At 36.2% G+C, this 22770-nt stretch overlaps 1 protein-coding gene across 7 annotated transcripts; it reads left to right on the forward strand.

The window, feature by feature from the left end:
- The first annotated feature begins 1414 nt into the window (after positions 1-1414).
- Positions 1415-21968, forward strand: LOC107697426 (pleckstrin homology-like domain family B member 2). 7 transcript variants are annotated; one of them, XM_016498201.1, is made up of 18 exons: positions 1415-1558; positions 4696-4812; positions 7232-8187; positions 9746-10078; positions 12405-12539; positions 13139-13276; positions 14030-14158; positions 14482-14637; positions 14717-14827; positions 15049-15138; positions 15249-15425; positions 15545-15644; positions 16715-16907; positions 17447-17537; positions 17627-17743; positions 18629-18848; positions 19718-19803; positions 19938-21968. In XM_016498201.1, exons 2-18 carry the CDS (start codon positions 4758-4760, stop codon positions 20076-20078), a joined length of 3228 nt encoding a protein of 1075 aa, XP_016353687.1. In that variant the 5' UTR covers positions 1415-1558; positions 4696-4757; the 3' UTR covers positions 20079-21968. The 7 variants fall into 7 exon arrangements, with proteins under 7 accessions (XP_016353687.1, XP_016353689.1, XP_016353690.1 ...); XM_016498203.1 differs by having other exon boundaries at positions 16718-16907; XM_016498204.1 differs by having other exon boundaries at positions 15249-15395.
- Positions 21969-22770: the final 802 nt, after the last annotated feature.

Consider the following 22770-nt stretch of genomic DNA (forward strand, 5'->3'; position numbering starts at 1 on the left):
AATCAGATGTTACTGTAGTTCTAAAATAAATATGAATATGCATTAATTCATCTCACTCACAAAAAACAAACAAAAAAAACACAGATTCAGTATTCCTCAAAATGAACTCAGAATATGACGCAAACTTGCAATAATTAAGTGTTTAACAACACAAATATCCTTTATGCATTTAATCCCATTCTATTAACCAATGTCTTTGCTTCTGACCTTCGATGATTTTATGGAGTAACGCAATATTGTAATGCATTACTTTTAAAAGTAACTTTCCCCAACACTGTGTATGAGTGTAAGGGGAATGTCTGTGTTTAAGTGTGTTGAAATGTGTAGCCGAGGTCTGGAAGTAATCAGAGTTGTTGGGCAGCACTCCAGCGCCCCCTCCCCGTGATGCAACTGGAGTTCTGAGAGTGATGGAGAACAGAGTGCCCGGTCATCTTTCCTTCCCCTGACCCCTCCTAGCTGAACACTGTTACAATGAGGGGAATTTACAATGGAAAATATGCCAGTGCACTCTCTATGTCACGGACTTAATGCAAGGTCAAGCAGAAGATTTGCAACCAGTGAAACACACAAATGCTTGTTTCGGATTGGCCAGAGAACCTCTCGTCTACAGTAAATTTATAGAAAGTGTTCAAATCAGGGAAATTCTACTTTTTAAAAAAACTACTTTTGCCAAAGAAATTGAATGTGTTTTAGTTATCTGAGAGTATGTAATAGCTTTTTTAAAGCAAAGTTAATTGACAAGCTATGAGCAATTATTAGTAGTAAAAATTAGCCATTTTGATTTTTGACATATACAGTATATATACAGGCAATTGCCCCCTAACACAGTAGGAAAGTCGCAGAGAAAAATAAATAAATACGACATCTGTCATTTAAAATCATAGGCTAAGCAAAATATAAACAAAACCGAGTTGAACATCCTTCAAGGACTGAATTGAATGTTCATTTCTCTGCCATAAGCCATCTCCAAAGGCGTTTCAGAGATCTGTGGGACCTAAATGAAAGGGCACTTCAGATGAAAGAAGATCATAGTGAGCCTAAAAAATCAAGTTATTTTGTTTTTGTTGGCTAGAAAATATGTATAGCTCGCAGTGAAAGGGTTGGTATGGTAATTGTTACCAGACCTTTAAGATATGTGTCATACATCACAGTAAGGAAACAAAAAATGTAGTTAGATAAAATAGAGGAGGTGTGTTCAATCAGCCTGGCCTAACTTGTAGGATGTAGGTTGTGCAATCTCTGTGAGTCAGAAACATTAAATGCAAGTGATATATCCCATGACAACTCAACTAGTAGTTGTGAAGTATGTGAGTCGCTCTCGGATCAGCCAGGAGTCAGAGTTGCATTAGAGCGCGTTCTCGATCAACCACAAAGCCAGAGTTCCATTGAAGCGCGTCCCCGCGGAGAGGAGGCGTGTCCGCACACACGGCCAAGGTCTTGGCGCACTCGGCATCACGTCTGTCCTCTTTGTCATGCTAAACTGGCAGGACAGAGAGAGAGAGGACCGACCACGCGTCCTCCTCCTCCTGAGACTTCATTAATGGAACACTAAATAAAGGTTAGTTATATTTCTTCAGCTGCAAACAGAGCTCAAGAGAAGTTACTTGGAGCTTTGTGAAGAGCGGCGTTGATACGATTAGTTTGCATAGTTTCATTTAGAGTTTTATTGTTGGGAAATTAATTTTGTGGTCCATTTAGTCGGGCAGGGATTGACGTAGAGACGTTTTGTGCGCTGTTTTTGTTCTGTACTAGTAAAGCAGTTTGAACGTTTTTTTTATAGAACTTTAGACTGACAAACACGACGTGACGCCATTCATTCAGTGCTGTTTAAACAGAGACAGACGCGCGTGCGGTTGTTTGCTCTGCGGCACACGAACAGATTGTTGATATTTAACCCGCTTAATCTCGGTTTATTAAAGCGATTAGCGGTGAGTGCAGTAACTGCACTGTGCTCTCCTAACATGTTCAGATGTGATTTTCTGTTTCTGTTTCATGTTTTATTTTGGGGAGTTAGAAATAAAAATGTATTTATTATCACAAAAACCTTGTTCACGTGCCAGAATATTTTATTTATTAATATCTTTATTATTAATGTACTTGTTTAATGTCTATTGTTTTTTCATTTCATTTATTTTAATATATATAATATTATATATGTATGTTATATTTATATTTAATTATAGAAATATATAAATATGAATTTATTTTTGTTGTTTTATTTGTTTTAATAATCTTTATTTACCTTTTGAGTATTGATCATTTTATTGTTTTTTTTATTGATATTTATACATTTTATATTTCTGTTTTGTTTATGGTCATGTTTTTGTTTTAATGTGTTTTTCATTGAATAAATCATGCAAATCTTTTTATTTTTTGGTTTTATGTAATGATTTATATTTTAAATATTTAAATATTTTATATAGGCAAGGCAAGGCAAGTTTATTTATATAGCACATTTCATACACAATGGTAGTTCAAAGTGCTTTATATGAAGGAAGTAAAATAATCATTTAAAAAAATCACAACAATAAAACTAGGAATTTAAAAACTTTTAAAATGATTTAAAAATTGATTTATTTATAAAAATTGAGAAAGTATAAAAGAACAGCACTGATTTGAAATATAAATCTTTTGTAGCAGAAAAGAAGGAAGCAAACTCATTGCATTTGCTGTCATTGCATTTGCTGCTGATAATTTATATAAAATGTTTTACTGTTTTATGAAAATGTAGGGTAACCAGTTTGTACAAAAACACCATAGTTACTGTAGTGAAAACTGATAATTTAGTGGTACCCATAAAAGGTTCTTAAGGCTTCTTACAATATTTGAAGGATATCACATATTACTTTATTATGGTTTTACACAAGGATGTAATCAAATATATGAGAAAAAAAAACAAAAACATTGCCATATAACTATGGCATTTGATGGAAACTATGGTAACCATTGTAATTTTTAGGGTCAGTGGGAGGAAGGAAGGGGTGCTTTTGCCATAAAATTGGATGTTTGCAGTTTATAGAGTTATGCAGATTGCTAAAAAATAATAAAATCTTTAATCATGGTACTTTTGGTTCTGTTTAAACCGGCTTTATCACTTTGGTAGGGGCTTCGTGCTGAAAGGATGACAAGTGCTGCAAATCATTAGACAGAGAACGAATGTGGTTTGTACAGGCCCAACTCAGAGCTGGAAATCCCAGAGTTTAGTAAATCTCACTTGCAGTCTTTTCCTAAGACTGTAAACTAAAGCAAGCTGTTAAGCTTCAGAGAACAGTGATTACACTACACATGATGCTGTTATGGAGACATATATGTAATTGTACACTCCTCCAGTCCAAGACTGTGCTGATCAAATGATGTGCTTTAGGTCGGGAGGGAAGGGAGGGTTTCCATATGTTTCAGAGTTAGTGTCAGCCAGTGATGGAGAGAGACATCGCAACAGACTCGAGAATTTGGCACATTCGAGAGAGCCTAATAATCACATATCATAATATTTCAGCTGATGTACCTCATCGGCTCATTCCATAGTATTGTTTCGATAACAATGAAACAACTGCCATGCAGATTCACAGTTCACACAACTGTTAACAAATGGGGCAAGATGGAGAAAATTCCCCGTCAGTGCTCTGCTTCTGTCTGGATAAGACAATCAACTCGGGCCTTTGGTATAGAGGAAAGCCAAAGCTTTCTCAGGTGGCTGCCGATGGTGAACTCCCGGTGAAGGATTGTGTTGCCGACAGCGTAAAACGATCCCCCACTTCCTGCGCAGACTCCTCATAGGCAGCCGCAGAAAACCCTCCCAACTATCTGATGTTTTATATTTTCCTTGCCTTTCACATATTATAGACTTATTTTGTTTATATATAGGGCTATTCTTAGTTAAAAGAGACAAACCCTACAACTAATTTGCATTTAAAAAACAACAAATTTTTTGCTTTATTTATGAATCAGTTTTTCAGTTGACATCACCATAAGGAGGTTTTGTCAGATTAAAAGAATAGTTCACCCATAAATGAAAATTTGCTGAAACTTTACTCGCCTTTAGGCCATCCAAGGTGTAGATGAGTGTGTTTATTCATGGGAACAGATTTGTAGAAATTTAGCATTACATCACTTTCTCACAAATGGATCCTCTGCAGTGAATGGGTGCTGTCAGAATGAGAGTCCAAAAAATAAACTACACCAAATTTTCAATTTTGGGTAAACTATTCCTTTAAGCTCACTTCTGGAGATAAAATCAGTTGTAAAAAAACTGAAGAGAGAGGGAAAGAAAAGGGAGAGAGAGGATGTGCCCCAGACTTAAGGGGAAAATCAGTCTTGTGGATTTAAGTCCTCTGAAAGACTCGGTGGACTTTGCTTCAGAAGAAACTTCAAACTATATCTGAAATCTGAGCTCTTTCTGGATCTATTTTTTCACTTAATCAAGAGGCTGTTTTTCTCTTTCTGTCTTATTGAGCTGAATTCATTTCAAGACGTGAAGAGGAAAAAGGGTTTTATCTTCAAAATACCAAAGCTCTGTCATTTTATGTAACATTATTTGGTCATAACTTTAATGCTGCTAGTGAATGTGTATCATACTTGTGGGCTTGTATGTCTGAGGTAATGATTTATTACAGCTTAATTTCCTTACCAGTGTCTTGGACTTGAGTACAATGTTTCTATGTTAAAATGACTATATGTGTGTGATGTGGTTCTCAGGGAGCACTCTTTGTCTGGGTAAATCTTTTTTCCGTTTCACCCACCCAGAAGAGGCTAATCACATGAAGAACGTGCTGACAGAAAAGACTGCAGGACCCGCAATGTCCCTCAGTACAGGTAAGTGATATCTTCCTCCACCTTCCCCCCGATCAGCTCTCAGTTTTGGATCCATTCTGCTGTCTTTTCATAAACAGAGTCACTTGCTTGCAGCCTAATTGGTCCCCTCCATTATCATGCAGCAGACTGTTTTATATACAGGAAGAGTGCAATTCAGTGCCATCTGATCTACTCTTTTGCGCTATTTTGTGATTGTTTGCTTGTTTGTTAAAGGGGTCATATGATGCGATTTCAATCTTTCCTTTCTCTATATGCTCATCAGGCTCAATCAGTGTTGTTTTCTTCTTTCCAGCCACTTTTTTTTAAAACATTACCTGTAATTTTTCATAAAATGGGGCCTAAAGCTCTTAAAAGTTAGGTATTTTTAAACAAAATTCCAGTGTTAGATACAGTCAAGAAGGTCAAGGCTTTAGAGGTGGGACAAGCCAAAACCATAATTTAGGATGGAATGCAGACATTTCAGTTGTTTAAAACTGGCTATATCTTATGCTTGTTTAATTTTGTTACATAATGGTTTATTTAATGACTCTCACAACAAAAGCATGGGATTTGTGCCTCTAATGTTTAAAAAAAGTAATGGGATCCAAAATGTAATGTGTTCATGGAAAGTGACATCTTTGCTTTTCTTCCTTTCTTTTCTCTTTCTTTCTCTGTGGGCTTTGTGTTGGCTGTGAGACTTTGAGTTAATACAAACATTCATCTTACCACCACGCAGCTGTACAAATGTCCATGTTACCTTGTAAATAAATGACAACGTAAAATCCCATCCATATGGCTCCAGCATACCTGTCAACCCTCCCGTTTTTCCCGGGATTCTCCCGTATTTTACCATTCTATCTCGCTATCATCCTGTTTAAATATTTTCCCGTATTTCTCCCGTATTTTTTATCTTTCTATAAAAATATCCCACTGGGCATATTTTATATGTTTGCCACATTCGCCTCCGGTAAAACTCCCGTAATTTGTATGGCCCAAACCTCATTATATGAAAAAGCACCTAAAAAAAAAATTCCAAGCTTGCTCCAGTTCCCAGATCTTGTATGAAATACATCCTTCTCACACAAATGACACATACAAATTTCAACCCATTTGTCCCCTCAACTTGGCAACCTACAACAGTGATGAGTACCGCGGGAAGGAAAGGATCACTGGTAGAAATGGGACGGGAGGAGAAGACTCAGGTGGTGCTCCGGTGAAAAAAACAAATATACATGAAAAATTGAGATATAGCTTACACTTCAAAAGGCTATGGTTTAATTGATTAAATATGAGCTTTGCAAGTTACAAAATCAGGTGCTGCGCTGGTTTGTTTACTGCGGTTAGCGGGGAAATGGCTATATTCCTGGCGAAAAGCGAAAGAATGAAGAGAGAATGAATTAGCATTTTTCAATAAGCCCTTCTGCTTTTTGTTTTAGACCAAAGCCAAAAACTACGCTTATTTTTACGCAGAAAACACGCAGTTTGATATACACGGAGTTTAAATAATTGTTTAAATTAATATAATAATAATATAATATAATAGATACTTTTGCCCCGCCCCCAACCCCAATCAGGTATGGGCTCCAGGTCAACCACTTAACTAAGATAATTTACAACCCAAAACGTAGATAAACATTATGGAGTACAGGTGGTCCACACGTGTGTGTGTGTTCCCTGACGGAGACCACCACTGCTCCCACAAATTACACTCGGGTTACGGAGGAGTTCTGCCTCGGTCCCTTTCCTCTGCTCCAGTGCCAGAAAGTACAAACCCATTCTGGCTTTGGTTCTTCCATTTTTAGAAGATGCTTTTCCCCCTTAAACCCAAAGCATCCATATTTGTGTGGGCTGAGATTTGTATGAGAAAGCCATTTTAGTTCTGTTGTCAGCTGAGCACATGTGACCCTTGAACTTAAGCAAAGCCAAAAAAAGTAGCCAGGGCACATGTCTGATTTCTCTGTTTATTTTGTGAGATTTTCTAGTTCTGTTTGTGCATGTGTCTATGACAACCTGTGCAAACACTGAGCTTTTGTATTAGTACAAGAAGATCACAATCGAGGGTTTGATATGTTTCAGCTCTTGATTCGTTCCAGTTAAATGGATAACTGCTCTGTCATTTCCCTCAGGAAATTTCGGTCTCCAGTAAAATTTGCATGCCTTCAGATGTTTCATTTGGCTTAGAAGGAACTTCCATCATGTATTACCTTTCCACCATTAGATATCAGATGAATTTTATCGCTAAAGGCTGCATATTAAACCTCAAATTGGCCATATCATGTGGAATATCTGAGAGCTGATTATGAAAGATTTGAGAGGTCACAAGATGCACAACAAATTAAGTTTGACATGATTGATGTCGACCCTTCTTTCGGCGCCGTATTTGAATGTGCACAGGCATAAATTAACTTTTTTTTCTTTTTTTTTCTTTTTTCTTTTACAGATACAACAAAGTTTCATTCCAATGGTGGCACATTGGCTGGATCTAGTGTTCGTAGCACACGCTCCAAGGCAGAGCTTCAGGAGTTGATGGAGAACTTGCAGCGTAGGAAGTCCGCTCTGGAGGCCAGCTTAAAGGCTACTGCAGACCACGGTTACCTCACTTTGTCCCCACCTCCCAGTCCCCAATCGGCATCATCCTATCTACAGGACCGTCCACCTCTTTCTATACGAGTCCCTTCCCCTTACACACCCTCCAGCAGCTTAAGCATGCCACCATCGCCCCACCACTCAGAGCGGCCCATAAGTCCAGTCCCAAACCGTGCCCGACACCAGTCGCAGGACAACCTGTTGCTTTGCCTCCCTTCGGAAGGGCGACATCCCAACACTGCCAACTCACTCCTTTCTATGTGCAACGGCTCTTCTTCCTCCTACATGACCGATGCTCTTCCTTCATCTCGCCGAGGTCCAAGCGGGGCGGCCAGCATGCCCTCCAGCCCTCGCTTGGGCCGCAGATTGCTAACAAGAGATGGGGAGTCCACCGTTGACCCATCACTCCGCCAAAGGAAATACTCCACCAGCTCTCTGAATGGCCTGGGGGAACATAGTCGTTCTTTGCCCAGGTTGTATCGAGGAGACGCCCCAGTGCTTTCTTTGCCACCCCGACGTACCACGAAACCACGCCGCAGCCTTCCGTTCTTGGAGAAACCTCCAGATGTGACCGTGACAGCCAACGTGACCAGCAGTTCTCACCGGACCAGCCTCTGTTCAGTGGGCTCTGCCCCATGTTTGGATCTAGGCGTAGGAGAAAGGCGGCTGTCGTTTGGTAAAGGAGGCCTGGGGCCCGGCATGGGGCCGAGGAGGGGCAGTATCAGTTCTCTCAGTGGAAAAGAAGAACTCAGAGATTATCATCAGAGACAAAGAGATGAGAGACTACGAGAACAGGAAGTGGAAAGACTGGTAAGTCACCCAGAGAAACACTTGTACTAGTGAGTCTAAAGCTTCAAAATTCTTCAGTCTATTCATCCTTCATGTATTTAGTTTTATAATCATGACAATGTTGAATAAATGAATAAGTCTTGTATTTTATGTCGTATAAAGCATATTATAAATAAAATTATTACTGTGTATAAATATATTTTATATATCATATTATTAATATTATAATATTCTAATTGTATTATATTATTAATTATTTTAAATCATATATTGCTTTACATAGTTATTTTAATTTTATGTTTTATATAATATAAAATTTATATAAAATATGTAAATAATATTTTACTTAAATGTTTATATTTTTTATTGTATTATTTGATATAACTTTCATTTGTCACTTTAATTCGAGTCACTTTATAGATTAAAATATATCATGAAACCATAAATTCATAGAAATCAATGTGTAAGGGACTTTTTGTGAAATATTGTTGTTAACTTTTTAATTCCCTATAATTCTAAGGCTTGAATCCAGCTCATTGGGTTTCAGTTTTCTTCTTTTAAGGCAATGGTGAGACATGAAAGTGTCTGAAGGACTATAATCTGTGCTGTGTTCTTTGTGCAGAGCATTATAAGTGAGGTTCACTGGATTATTCACACTCAATAATTTCACATTCAAACATGCGCTACAGACTTAATGAACTTACATTCACAGCTAAACCAAAACCTTAAGTGTGTATGAACCAGCTGGTAATCACACTTTAAATTAGTTTTGCTTTACACTTAGACCTTTATGAGAACTTGAAATGTTCCTTCTAAAGGTCACATGATAACTGTGCTAAAGCAGTGCATCTGTAGTCAAACCATCTGATCTGACAGCAGGGGTGTGTGCAGTGTATTTGTGTGTGTTTGTTTGTATGCAGCTAAATTAGTTAAATTCCACAGGGCCAAATCCCTCAATCCACTGCTAAAGAGGCATCTATGATACAAATCTAAACAATGTGTTCTATGTAAAATCTAATATTTCAAACATTAACTCTAGACTATTGAGTCAGCCAGTTTTGTTTATAATATTATGTATCAGGTACAATGCTGTCCAAAAGTCTGAAACTAGTAGAAAATGCTTCTGTTTTGCATTATATATGACCCTGGACCACAAAACCAGTCTTAAGTCGCTGGGGTATATTTGTAGCAATAGCCAAAAATACATTGTTTGGGTCAAAATTATAGATTTTTCTTTTATGCCAAAAATCATTAGGATATTAAGTGAAGATCATGTTCCATGAAGATATTTTGTAAATGTCCTACTGTAAATATATTAAAACTTCATTTTTGATTAGTAATATGCATTGCTAAGAACTTAACAAACCATACGTCAATGGAAAGCTTTTTTATTCAGTTTCAGATGATGTATAAATCTCAATTTTCGAAAAATGGACCCTTATGACTGGTTTTGTGGTCCAAGGTCACATATGAGATTACAAATGACATAAACAGAATCTTCATATTATTCATTTTGCATCATAATTTCCAGTTTTTATTTCCACATTGTCAGTGATTATCGCTTTTCATTCCACTCTAGGAACGCCAGCGTCTTAAAACTATTCTGTGCCTGTGCTCTGAGCTGGGTCAATCTGAACTTGGCCGAATGGAGACCGACTCGGGTGTCTCAGCTGTATCGGACCTGCAGAAGATCAACAGAGAGCTGGAGAAGCTGCATGTGTCTGATGACGAATCAGTGTTCTCAGACTCTGCTGCAGTGTCTCTGGACAGCGGGTTTCTGGGTAAGGGTCGTGGAGAGATCCTGACCCAGAGACAGTGCAGACTCAGCGGACACAGGGAGACCAGGCCCCAGTCACCCACCACCAGTCTGCGGAGCTCAGTCCCCTCACCCTCTCCACACCTCCGCAGCAAGGTGAGACACTGCGCCGCATTTTTCTGTTCATATCTTCCTGAATGCAACAAAGGACTTTTAATTTTCCAACATGTTGCATCTACAATTAAGGCCCATTCACACCAAGAACTGTAACTGTAAAGATAATTATAACGATAATTATATTAGCGAAAATTATATTAGCATGTTCATTATAAGTGCATGCTGCAGTTTAGTCGTCTGCCACTTTCAATGCTCGAGCTCTTTAAAGCAAGATTGATTCTGATTGGCTGCCAAAGTTTTTTATCATTCATCAGCTACAAAAAAATCATTTTGAAAGTGATTCCAACAATATTGTTCCTCTGTGGTGTCAATGATATATTACTGATTGATATATTCAATCAATGATATATTATTGATTATATAACAATATATTATTGTATAAAGTATATTTACATAATGTGTAGTATGTGTTGTACCAAATTTAATGTATGCTGAATTAATTAAAAATATAAATTATATAATCAAAAATATAAAAAAAATTTAAAAACGTGATTTTTCACTACCCTGTACAGTAATGAATATTAATGTACATTTTTATTCCTTTATTTAATTCTGGGATAATTAAGTATATTGTTATGAGTATATTAGATGTAAATTCATTCTAAATCTAGATCTAATTCTCATTAATGTAAAATAAATGTATATATTTAAATTATATTTGTATATCTTAGTATCTATTAACTTAATATACAGTAATTATTTTTTTAATAGTAGCTTTAGATTAGTCAGTTCTTTATAAGATTCACTCTACTATTAATTTCAGCTCCAATTTACATAGTTATTTCTTGCCACAATTATATTTGTTTTTACTATATATACCATCATGTATAATGTGTTCAAATCTAAAGCAGTCTCCAGTTGCGTACTCAATATCCCAGATTAAACTAATGATGCAGTGGAAAGTTTGCAGTCCTCAGGGATCTAAAGTATGCAAAACAGTTTGGGAATGCTGTGGAGTCTTTATACCTAACTGATGTCTGTTTCTAAACAACATGACAGAGTGAACTTTGACCTTTTAAAACGCTGACCTCACACTCTTTGCAGTCAGACACCGAAATGAGTTTTAAAACAGATTCTGTCTGCATTTCAATAATAATAATAATCGATACATAAGGTGTCAATTCCAGCTTAAGAGGGGGTGGACTCTGTGGAAGAAGTGTTTTTCCATTGGATAACTATAATGACATAATGGTGTGTTTGAGTTTAATAAACTTGCTCAGGAGAGAAGGCCAGTTATTGCCTCTCCAGCAAGAGGAGAGGAACAGGAAATGACTATTCCCAGTGGATTTGCTATGCATGTGTGTGCGTCTATGTGCTCAAGACACACATGACAGTACTTGTTGGAAAGAAACACAGAAATGCAAGGAAAGAATGCAGATCTGCATATCATTTGTGACCCTGGACCACAAAACCAGTCTTAAGTCGCTGGGGTATATTTGTAGCAATAGCCAAAAATACATTGTATGGGTCGAAATTATTGATTTTTCTTTTATGCCAAAAATCATTAGGATATTAAGTAAAGATCATGTTCCATGAAGATATTTTGTAAATTTCCTACTGTAAATATATTAAAACTTTATTTTTGATTAGTAATATGCATTGCTAAGAACTTCATTTGGACAACTTTAAAGGCGATTTTCTCAGTATTTTGATTTTTTTGCACCCTCAGATTCCAGATTTTCAAATAGTTGCACCTTGGCCAAATGTTGTCCTATTATTGTCCAAAAATTGACCCTTATGACTGGTTTTGTGGTCCAGGGTCACATTTTTCCTACACTTCTCCTCTCAAGCAATATTTCTTAATAAACTCTCACGTGACACTCATTTTGCTATTGCTAATCACAGTTTGCATTTAAAAATATGCACAGGCCCATATTTCTGGTAAATGTCAAATGCATGGAGATTAGATGCCATTATCAGACAGTAGCGGTTCTGTAGTCTCACTCTCGCATCTGTTGCTCAGCTACATTCCTCTGCGCTGTCAATGGAAACCTCGTGGCCTCAGAACCAAGTTTACTATCCATAAAGAGCTGTCATGAAGAGCTGGATATTCATTTTAGAGTTCAATCTCATGTCAGGTCTCAATGACTGCATTTCTGAATGTTTAATCCATCTTTTCTACATTAGATCATTACATGTTTGTAACTGTTAAATCAATCAAGGAGAGATACTGTGACGATATGAGACTAATGAATGATTCAGGAGTTCAGCTAAACTTCTAAAATTGTACGTATGGTCGAACAAAAGTCTCAGTCATCTTCCAGGACTGAAACCTGTTGTTGTTATTTCTGTATCTTTTTCACAGGTGTCTGAAGACATGCAGCTGAGACAGGAAGTGACACGTATCGAAGAGGAGAGAATTCAGGTGCTTAACAACATTGAGGAACTTGAACAGAAGATCAGAGATCTAGACACACAGATGGACGAGTCTATCAGAGAGGTGTGTGTGCTTTAAATGAGAAGCTTTATGTGTTTTAAAGTGAGGTAATATGTATAGTATGCATTCCAAACAGTAGTGCATGGTGCTAGCAACGCCAAACTCATGGGCTTGATTCCCAGAAATCGCAAGCCGTTACGATTAAAAGCATCTGAGAAATGCATTAATGTAAATGCCTTCATGTCTGCCAGTAAATAACTCTTACAGATTGACTCTCTAGAATTGTATACTTTTATTCTGCAACATTATTTTAGTATTAATTATATACTACTATAGTATTTATTAATGTTTTGTATTAACTTTATTTTTATATTATCAGTTTTTATTTTAATTCAAATTTGAGTAATTTTGTTGTTTGATTTTTGTATTTTTTCTATATAGCTTTAATTCATTTTTATTTCAATTTCAGTAATTTTAGTGCTTCAACTTCAACTTATTTATTTCAGTTAGTTGCCAAAGACATTTCTATTTTTTTGTTCAATTTTTTAAAAAGTTATTTTAATTTTGTTCAACTTTATTTCAATTACCAAAAAATATATTTTTTCAATAGTTTTAGTTGTGCAATGAAGCTAAAGTCAACAAACATTTCAATCTGTCATAAGATGGAGGTGGAGAGAGCTCTTTTAGATGGAGAGCAGGAGGCAGAAGTGGCTCAGCTACAGAGCGATAAAGAAATGCTGGAGCAGCTCAACGAAAAAATGGCCAACGTGGCGAAAAATGCTCAAAAAAATCAAACTCAGGTAAACAGCAGGTGGAAATGTAGTTGTACAGCTTGAAATGATTCAGTATAGTATATCAAAGCTTCAGGACAAAGTTTAGTGCCTCCAAAAAGGCAAACAGAGGGTCTCATTCACTAACTATATGTAGATGTGAACATTTTTACACCGTTATCATGACTTACGAACAAGTTTGCACTTAAAGGAATACTTCACCCAAAAAGAAAAATTTGCTGAAAATTTAGTCACCTCAGGCCGTCCAATGCGTAGATGAGCTTGTTTCTTCATCTGAACATATTTGGAAATCATTCGCTCATCAAAGGATCCTCTGCAGTGAATGGGTGCCGTCAGAATGAGAGTCCAAACAGCTGCTAAAAACATCACAATAATCCACAAGTAATCCACATGATTCCAGCCCATCTTATGAAGCAGAAAACTGCAGAAAACCATTGGCGAGCAGGTGATATAATGCTAAATTTCTCCAAATCTGTTGCGATGAAGAAGCAAACTTATCTACGTCTTGGATGGCCTGAGGTGAGTAAATTTTAAATTTTGGGTGAGCTGTTCCTTTAAAATTTAGTCAGAAGGAAACTTGTACTCCATTATTAGTGAATGACACCCACTGATGTCACATCTACCTACCTTTCTTCCTTGCTCTAACCCAAACTTGCACTTTCTCCATTTCTTTGTCCGTCCTATTTGTGCCCATCTCCCCACTGTGTGCTCTGTATGTGTCTGTCATCCGTACGTGTCCCTGCGTCGGCCCGTGTGCTGTAGGACAAAGCCTTGTTGGAGGCTGAGAGAGTTAAAGTAGAGAGGCTAGCTGAGCTGATCTCAAAGCAGAAGACCCAGTTGGACATCTGTCCTGAAGCACTGAAGGAGCAGCTCCAGAATCAGCTATCCAGGGTCAGTCAGTTACCGTGGTCTCCCTCGTCCCTGCGCCCACCAACTATTCTGCTGTCTGACTCTCACAAACACTTGCTGTTGTGTTTTTTCCTCTCTGCAACAGCTTTGGAAATACCATTTATTCTTGTTGGTAGGCCTTTCTTCTCTGTGTCTTTTAACATACCATACAGTTTCCTGTGAATTTGACCTTTTCTCTCTTTTCTGTTTAGCACAATCCTGTGAATTAGTGGTGATTGTTCAGTTTAGTTTAGTTCGGAGTTGCACCATGATATAATAAATGTAATCTATTGCCTCATGCTAATTGTTTTTAGCTTTTTTGGTAGGACACTGAAGCTTTGGATGCAGAAACGAAGCGTTTTGAAGATTTGGAGTTTCAGCAGCTGGAAAAAGAGAGCCGTCAAGATGAAGAGAAGGAGACACAGATGCAGCATCTCCTCAGAGAGATTGCAGAATATCAGAGATCTGTTGTCACTCGCAAGGTGGAGTGTTTGTGTGTGGACAAAGAGCTTTTTATAAGAATATTTCCTTCTGCACATAAAAACTGTCTCCATATTATAGGAGAGGCTACTTACCCTGAAGAAGCAATCAACCCAGATTACCCAGCAGGGACAACGGGAAAAGGAGAACTTATTGAAGGAGAAGAGCAACCTCATTTATATGCTACGAAGGGTGAGTATATTTACACAGAATGTGTTTATATAAGTATAATATATAATATATACATACAATGACTGTGAGAAGTATTTGGACCCTTTATCTATACTGAAAACTTTTTTTGGTGAACGACTTTTTTTTTTTTTTTTTTTCAATCAATTTTGACACGATATTCATACATAATGCAGATAGATTTGTTCATTTCTGAATGGTCTCTTTCAATAATTTCTTTTCAGGAACGGGAGAACCTTGCATCTCTGGAAAGGAAGTACTCTGAGCTGACAGGTGGTCAAGCATTTCCTCTCAACCCTATGTCCATGAAGGAGGTAACACAAACCATTTCTATAAGTAAAGAAGAAACTATGCTCAATAATGACAAACAAGGATTTTCCATATTGAAAGATGATGATTTTATCTGCCTTTTTGAATGTTCCAGCACTTTCGCTCTCTGGAGGAGAGGAGGCGGAGCAATGGCAGTAAAGAGGGTGGGGTTCTGTTGAGTGACAGCGGGATGTCCCGTAAAAGAGAGAGGCAGAGCCTCGGGACCTTCAACTCTGCCCTTAATCGCCGTCTGTCTCCCAAGGTCAGACAACAGAAACGGCACATAGGAAAAGTATTTAATACCATCTTTAAAAAAAATCTATTTACATTTAAAATTTCAGTGTGCATTGTTTTGTTATGTGGAAGAGAGGTTTAAACAGTCTTTTTTGCTCTATATTCTTATTCCTGTAGCCTCATATGCGACTGTCTCAAAGCTCTAGCTGTGGTAGTGTACTCCCCCGCACTTTGTCTGTCACCTCCCGTGACCTGGACACCCGCCGCCTGCTCAAGGGTAACACTGATTTATCCTATGACACTGACAGTTCTGCAGGTCTACAATTCTACAAGTTTTAAGCATATAAATAATCATATTTCTGAAATCAATTAAGTATATTTATTTGTATTAGTTTAATTTTTGCACATAAATAATAATATATTATATAAATAATATATTTTTATGTTACTTTCTTCACTACACTTGTGTAGCATGTATAACTGTCTGCCTGAATTTTTTTTTGTATTATTGTATGTATACAAAAATATAATAAAAATATCTGAAATATATTGAAAGAATATAACTTATACCGGTGCATTGTATTGATGGAGCCAGTTCTTTTTGACATTTCTAAGTGATTTGAAATGTGTGAAAAAAACTATTCCAGGGATCAGAAAATCGACTTGAAGATAGTCTATTTGGTCTTTGCCTAGTAAAAAAAAAAAACAAGCAACCACATATAAACTATATATACCAGTCAAAGATTTTTCAAAGTCTCTTTTGTTCCCCAAGGCTGTATTTATTTGATCAAATATGCAGTAAAAGCAGAAATATTGTGAAATTTAAAACAATTTAAAATAACGGTTTTCTGTTTGAATATATTTTAAAGTGTAATTTATTCCTGTGAGGCCAAAGCTGAGTTTTTAGCAGCTATTTCTGCAGTATTCAGAAAGTACACGATCCTTCAGAAATTATTCTGAATGTGTGGAATTCTATAGAAATTAGTGCTGTCAATTAATCGCATCCAAAATAAAAGTTTTTGTTTACATAATATATGTGTATACTGTGTATATTTATTAAATATATATAAATACAAACACATGCATGCATATATTTAAGAAAAATGTTATGTTTATATATTAAATATATTTATATATAATATAATGTATATACATGTAAATATTTTCTAAATATATACATGCATGTGTTTGTATTCATATATACATAATAAATATACACAGTACGCACACATATATTATATAAACAAAAACGTTTATTTTGGATTTGCGATTAATCGCAATTAATCGTTTGACAGCACTAATAGAAATACATTTATTTTTCACTTTTTTCCCCCTTTGTTCTTGCAGCAGGTCAGCTGTTTTCGAATGACGAGAGGCATAGAATGAGTGAGATGTCAAATAGGACAGTTTCTGAGACAAACGTCTTCCTGGAGCCGTTCCACTACATGGATAACGGACACAATTTTGACACAATGAGTGTGGACAGTACAGAAAGCCTGGAGACCAGCATTTCCGCCTGTTCACCGGACAACATCTCAAGGTGAGACCAGGATCACGATAGGTCTATTCTGACAATTCAAAGTTTTTATTTAGCATTTAGTATTTAAGTATTTAGCTTGTCCATGTTACATATATTTGCTCGAAACCTAAGATATGCTTTTTTGTAGAATAAGAAAATAATTTAAAGCCCACTTTAAAGGCAGCTTTATAAACAAACTTTAGCATGATATTGCCATTAAAATTGTATTAAGTGAGTAAGAAGTGTGTGTATCTATGTATTGTGTGCTTTGCAAGAGTTTAAATGCATTTGTTACTGTTTATAAGGATGCTGTATAGACAGGAGTCTGCCTTTAAGTAGCCCCGACACATCCTGTCTGTGGAATTTTTATTGCATTCCAAGGTCAAGATTAAGGCTTAAGATGCTTTGGAACACATTGCCAAATGAGGTTGAGGGTTTTAATCCGCTGGTTTTATTGACAACACATTATTTTTATATGAAATTTACTACTAAAATCTATTTAAGATCTGAAAATCAGAGTAAAACACACTGTCTCACAAAAGTGTGTGTGGTCTGTACAGTGCCAGCACAGCTAACATGGTGAAGATAGAGGAGATGGAGCGCCTGCTAAGAGAAGCTCAAGCTGAGAAGAACAGACTGCTGGAGCACAGGGTACATCAGTTTCTCTGAATCTACATGATTATTACAAAAATACCAATATACAGATGCATGAAAACAGGACTGTTCTTTCTTCTCTGCAGGAGCGGGAGATGGAGTTGCGGCGACAGGCTCTTGAAGACGAGAGGAGAAGGAGGGAGGAATTGGAGAGGAGACTGCAGGAAGAGACAAACCGACGACAGAAACTAGTAGAGAAAGAGGTGAAGCTCTGGGAGACTTAGAGAGTTCAAGTGAAAGAGGGAGAACAGATACATAGAGACAAGAAGTGGAGGAAGATTCATCTTAAAGCATTTAATGCAATTAAAACTCTAATTATGGATACACAGATTTAGACAAAAGAAATCTATTTTAAGGCAGCCACAATGAATAAACAATAATAAATGCAAATAAATATTTTAATATAACAATTTTCAATTCTAATATTTGTACTTCTAAACTTCAAAACCTACTTTATTTAGGCTCACAAGTATGTTTGTCTTTTTTAACATAATCTTGCTTTCTTGCTTTTTTCTTCACAAAATTTTTTTTTTATTTTTTTAAAGGCAACTAATTTTTTTTTGTTTTGTTTTGTATCAGCTTGTTTTTTTTATCTATGACATGAGACATAGCCAGAATCCAAAATTAACTTTTTGCCATGTCATCATTGTCAGATGATTATTAGAATTTTTTTTAAGACAAAGCCTGTATTTTGCATCATAGTTGTTAAGATATTTTTTGTCATTCATATTTATAGATTATATTTTGAGCAGAAAAAGTTATTTAATAGTAGTAGTAATAATAATAAGAGATACAATGAACAAAAGCAGTATAACAGAATCTAAAAGAGAAAAAAAAAACATAACATTAATCACACATTAGAAGCTTGTAGCCGATAGTTTTAATTTGATCAGTAATTAGCCTATAAATATGGGTGGCTGATAAATCAGTGCATCTCTGATCTAATCTGTAACATTCTAACACAAAATGTAGCTAGTTAATAAGCAGATTCCTTCTCTCACTCTTTACAAACATGCATGCATGTATTTACACAGACACCCTTACTAATTTTTAAGGACTAATTAGATATTTGCTGTTTGTGTGTCTAGTCTCGTCTGTTGACACGATACCTCCCAGTGAGAAAGGATGACTTTGACCTGAGAGGCCACATCGAGGCGGCGGGTCACCATCCTGAAACTTGTTTTCACCTGGCCATCACTGAGAAGACCTGCAGGGGGTTCTTGGTCAAAATGGGTGGGAAAATCAAAACCTGGAAGAAGCGCTGGTTCGTCTTTGACCGCAATCGAAGGACGCTGGCATATTATGCTGGTAATTACACTGAATTTTTAGTAGGACTTATCAAGCTTTATCAACCAGGCCTGCTGTGAATTACCACGGAATATCAAATGTGATTGTCACTCATTTTATATTAACAGTTTGAAAACGTGCTTACTGTAATGCATTTCTAATAGAGACTAATCAGGCGAAAGTTGTGGAGGTTAAAAAAAACTGAAATTTGAAGCATGTATTTTTGGTAATGCACTTGCCTTAACTCTTCATGCAAAAAGAATGATTTTTATACTGTCAAATATTTGTAATATAAAACACTTCACAAACTACTGAATATCAGCCGTTTTGGTAACAATTTATTTTTTACAGTGCCCGTTATAAATGTACTTACTATAGTAATGTCAGTAAATTATGCTTAATTACAATAAATTAAATCTAAACCTAACCCTGTTCTAATTACATGTTAATTAATATTACTCAGAAGTTATTTGTATAATTACACTAACAATTATACTAAAAACACCTTAAAATAAAGTATAATATAATAAATATAAATAAATACAATTTATTTGTTTAACATATTTGTTTTAATTAATGAATCAATTATTTATTTATTTTGCATAACATCTGAATGAAATTTGGACAGTGAAATGTAAACTTGAATTATTAACTAAAGAAGACTATTGTTAAGCAAAATAAATTTGCCATGAAACTAGTTTATACCACAAGGGGGCAAAACTGAGCTGTGCCCTTCACCAGCCTCACAGGAGACAAAGTCCATTTATCATACAAAGATTTGATCTTTTCTGTTAAATTGAATTATTATAATGTATTAATAATACAGGTTAATAAAGGTTAAACCACATGCTTTTTTTTTTTTAAACATGACTGGTTTTATTTTTCTCCAGATAAACATGAGACTAAAATGAAGGGTGTTATCTATTTCCAAGCCATTGAAGAAGTGTATTACGACCACCTAAAGAACGCACACAAGGTAAGTTGCAGCTGGAGGCCTTTTGGTCACCTACTATATATACATAGCTATACTGATTTTATGAAAAGGGTTCAAAATGTTACAGTTGATCAGCATTTTCCTTCCATTAATCATGTTTCCTTACGTTGCGTCAGAGCCCAAACCCTTCCCTGACGTTTAGCGTGAAGACACATGAACGGGTTTATTACATGGTGGCTCCTTCCCCAGAGGCCATGAGAATCTGGATGGATGTTATCATCACTGGAGCGGAGGGATATACACATTTCCTGGTGTGAGCAGGACTCATCTTTGTTTAACGACATTTAACAAGCCCAAAGTGACCTTCACACTTCAGCTCGGCCTGATAATGGGCTCATTTTCCACGTCCACTGTTCCACGGTTACACTTTGATGATTCTCTTTTATCAGTACTGATTGTGACGAGAGCGTCGACTGTATATTTTGCAGTTTGGAATACCTAGTTTGGAAAAACTGGTGCTTTACCCACTGCATCCTGTCGTGAGATTACAGAGGCAGCTTTCAGACTTCAAAGGTACCAACTCTTGAATTTTTCGCCCTGTTTTGTTCACTTCCCGGGTGAGACTTAGAACAGCTGTAAATAAGAAATCAGTCACTGGTCTTCACATTTCACAAACGTGCCAACTCTTAATGAAGCTGAATATACCTCAAAGATGAACTGTTGTGATTGTTAAAACGAAACACCAAAAACAAAGTGTTCCTTGTGTGCCATACAGACTCTAACAAACATCAGGGTATTGTTCAGTACTGTTTTTATATCCAACAGTACTAAACATGAATATATAAACGTTTTTTCACGTAAGTTTTTGTTGTTGTTGTTGTTAATTGTCCTTTGTATCTCCGTACAATTTATATTATTCCCTCATTTACCAAGTGCCTTACATTTGTCAATACCTGATGAGAATAGCTATATATTTAGCTATAAGACTTGTAGAATGACACAAACAGACTGTGGTTATTTTAAGCGTTATTTTGTATCGACCAATTGTGCCACCCTGATGCTCAGGAACATTCCAGAAGGAAGAATTTCGCACCAAAGATGAGCTGAATTTGTGTTTCAGCATGACATGAATGTAATAACAGACACCTATCACATAAGATGCCATCTTTAATAGATGAGGCTCTTAATAATTTAGCACAAATGCGTATTTTCATAATGTTTTTGATTAGAATCATTGATTTCTCGATTGCTTGTTGTACTGCAATTGACCAGCAGAGGGTTTTACTTTCAATGATATTGAAATGATTACAGGATTTATTCACTGCAAGAATCTCATTTGACCCTTAAGTTGAAATATAAGATGTTAAAAGTTTAGTTTTGTTACCACTGAACAAATCTATATGCATGTCTGAACTTATTGTGTATCTGAGATGTTTTTTTTATGTAGGAATCACTATAATTTAATTTAGAGTAATAATAATACAGAAATTATATGAATATTGATGTCAAGAAGAAACGCCGTTGTTGTATTAGGAAAAAATGAATGCACGGGTGCTATCTGCCAGCAAAACGTTGTCTAGTTCAGTGGTTCTCAAGTGGTTTTGCTTCAGGAACCAGATTTTCAGATCTTTGACGTCAAATGATACGGGAAGTGTCTTTCCAACAAATTTTAAATTTTAAAATTTTTTTACGACTATTTGTTTTCCCATCCAAATAATGTGCAGTTTTAATGCATTTTATTTGCATAGTTTTTTTCCATGCCGTCATACCAGTTAAGAACCACTGATCTTTAAAGACCAAATTGTCTTGCATCATTCGTGCAGTCATGTCTGTCATTCAGTCTCATTTAAATCACAGGGCATCTTTTCTGGCAAATACTTCCAACAATTTAGGCTGTGAAATTAATGAATTTTAGTTTGCCAGGCAGTAGATCAATGCTGATGTGCACTTTGAGACTAAACTGTTTTTTTAGAGATGCTTTCTCAGCTTTCATTCAGTAATCAATACAGTACATTACAGGATAAGCACAGCAAAGCGTTATATAGATCACAATAACATAAGTACTTATATAAAATGTATCTTTTCTATTCACCGTTTATCAGTATTTTTTAAACCATTCATAGTTTTTTAGATGAAAGCGATATTTTTATTGTAAGCATGTTTTCTAGCTCATTTAAAATGTGAACCATAATAAAATCATATGTACGAATAAAGCAAATAAATGTTTTTTCACTTGTCTGTATTGCGAAAATTGATCGATAACATTGGCTTTAAGCTGAATGTTTGTATATATATATATTGTTAATTGTGATGAATAACTACAGAACATGGCTGCAAAATGAGACATGCAGGCCCTGGAACATGAACACATTTACAGCCCGCCTCACACCCTCTCACCTCCCGTTTACCCAGAAACATGTGATCAGGTGTGATTCAATTAAGCCAGAATGTTCAATAAAGCCCATCTGTCGCATATTCTACCTAGTTTCAAACACATGCTACATACTATAGTTCATTTTAACATTTTGGACAGATAAATTGTGTTATGTGTGTAATGTGAGAGTGCGTTTTAGAACTCCTTGCCTCCTCACCACACCCCTCCTCTTCGCGGCCCCCCATTGGCTGACCTAGTGAGGTTGCCATAGCGACGTTTTTTTTCAGTGGAGCATGGATAATTAGCCAAACATCTCCTAACAGAGAACATCTTTTCACCGGGGGTGTTTATATACACCGATAGGGAATAAGACACAAGCATTCAGTCGTCACGACCTGTTTTAAAGTATCAGGAGAGTTTATGACAATCCATCCTGCTCATAAATGGCGCATTTGTTCTGTATTATAGAAGGAATATGAGCCGAAGGGTGTTTATTATCAGGAAACATAGTTCAAAACTCCTGATGTTGCATTTCCATTATGCCTTTGCTTTCAGACATTTTTCAGAGTTTCATGTTTCAAAACAAATCTCTTAAAGAGATTATAGTGTTAAACTCATGTTCGGATGCACATAAA

The sequence above is a fragment of the Sinocyclocheilus anshuiensis genome, unplaced genomic scaffold (assembly GCF_001515605.1).
Source record: "Sinocyclocheilus anshuiensis isolate Anshui unplaced genomic scaffold, SAMN03320099.WGS_v1.1 scaffold939, whole genome shotgun sequence".
Taxonomy (NCBI): Eukaryota; Metazoa; Chordata; class Actinopteri; order Cypriniformes; family Cyprinidae; genus Sinocyclocheilus; species Sinocyclocheilus anshuiensis.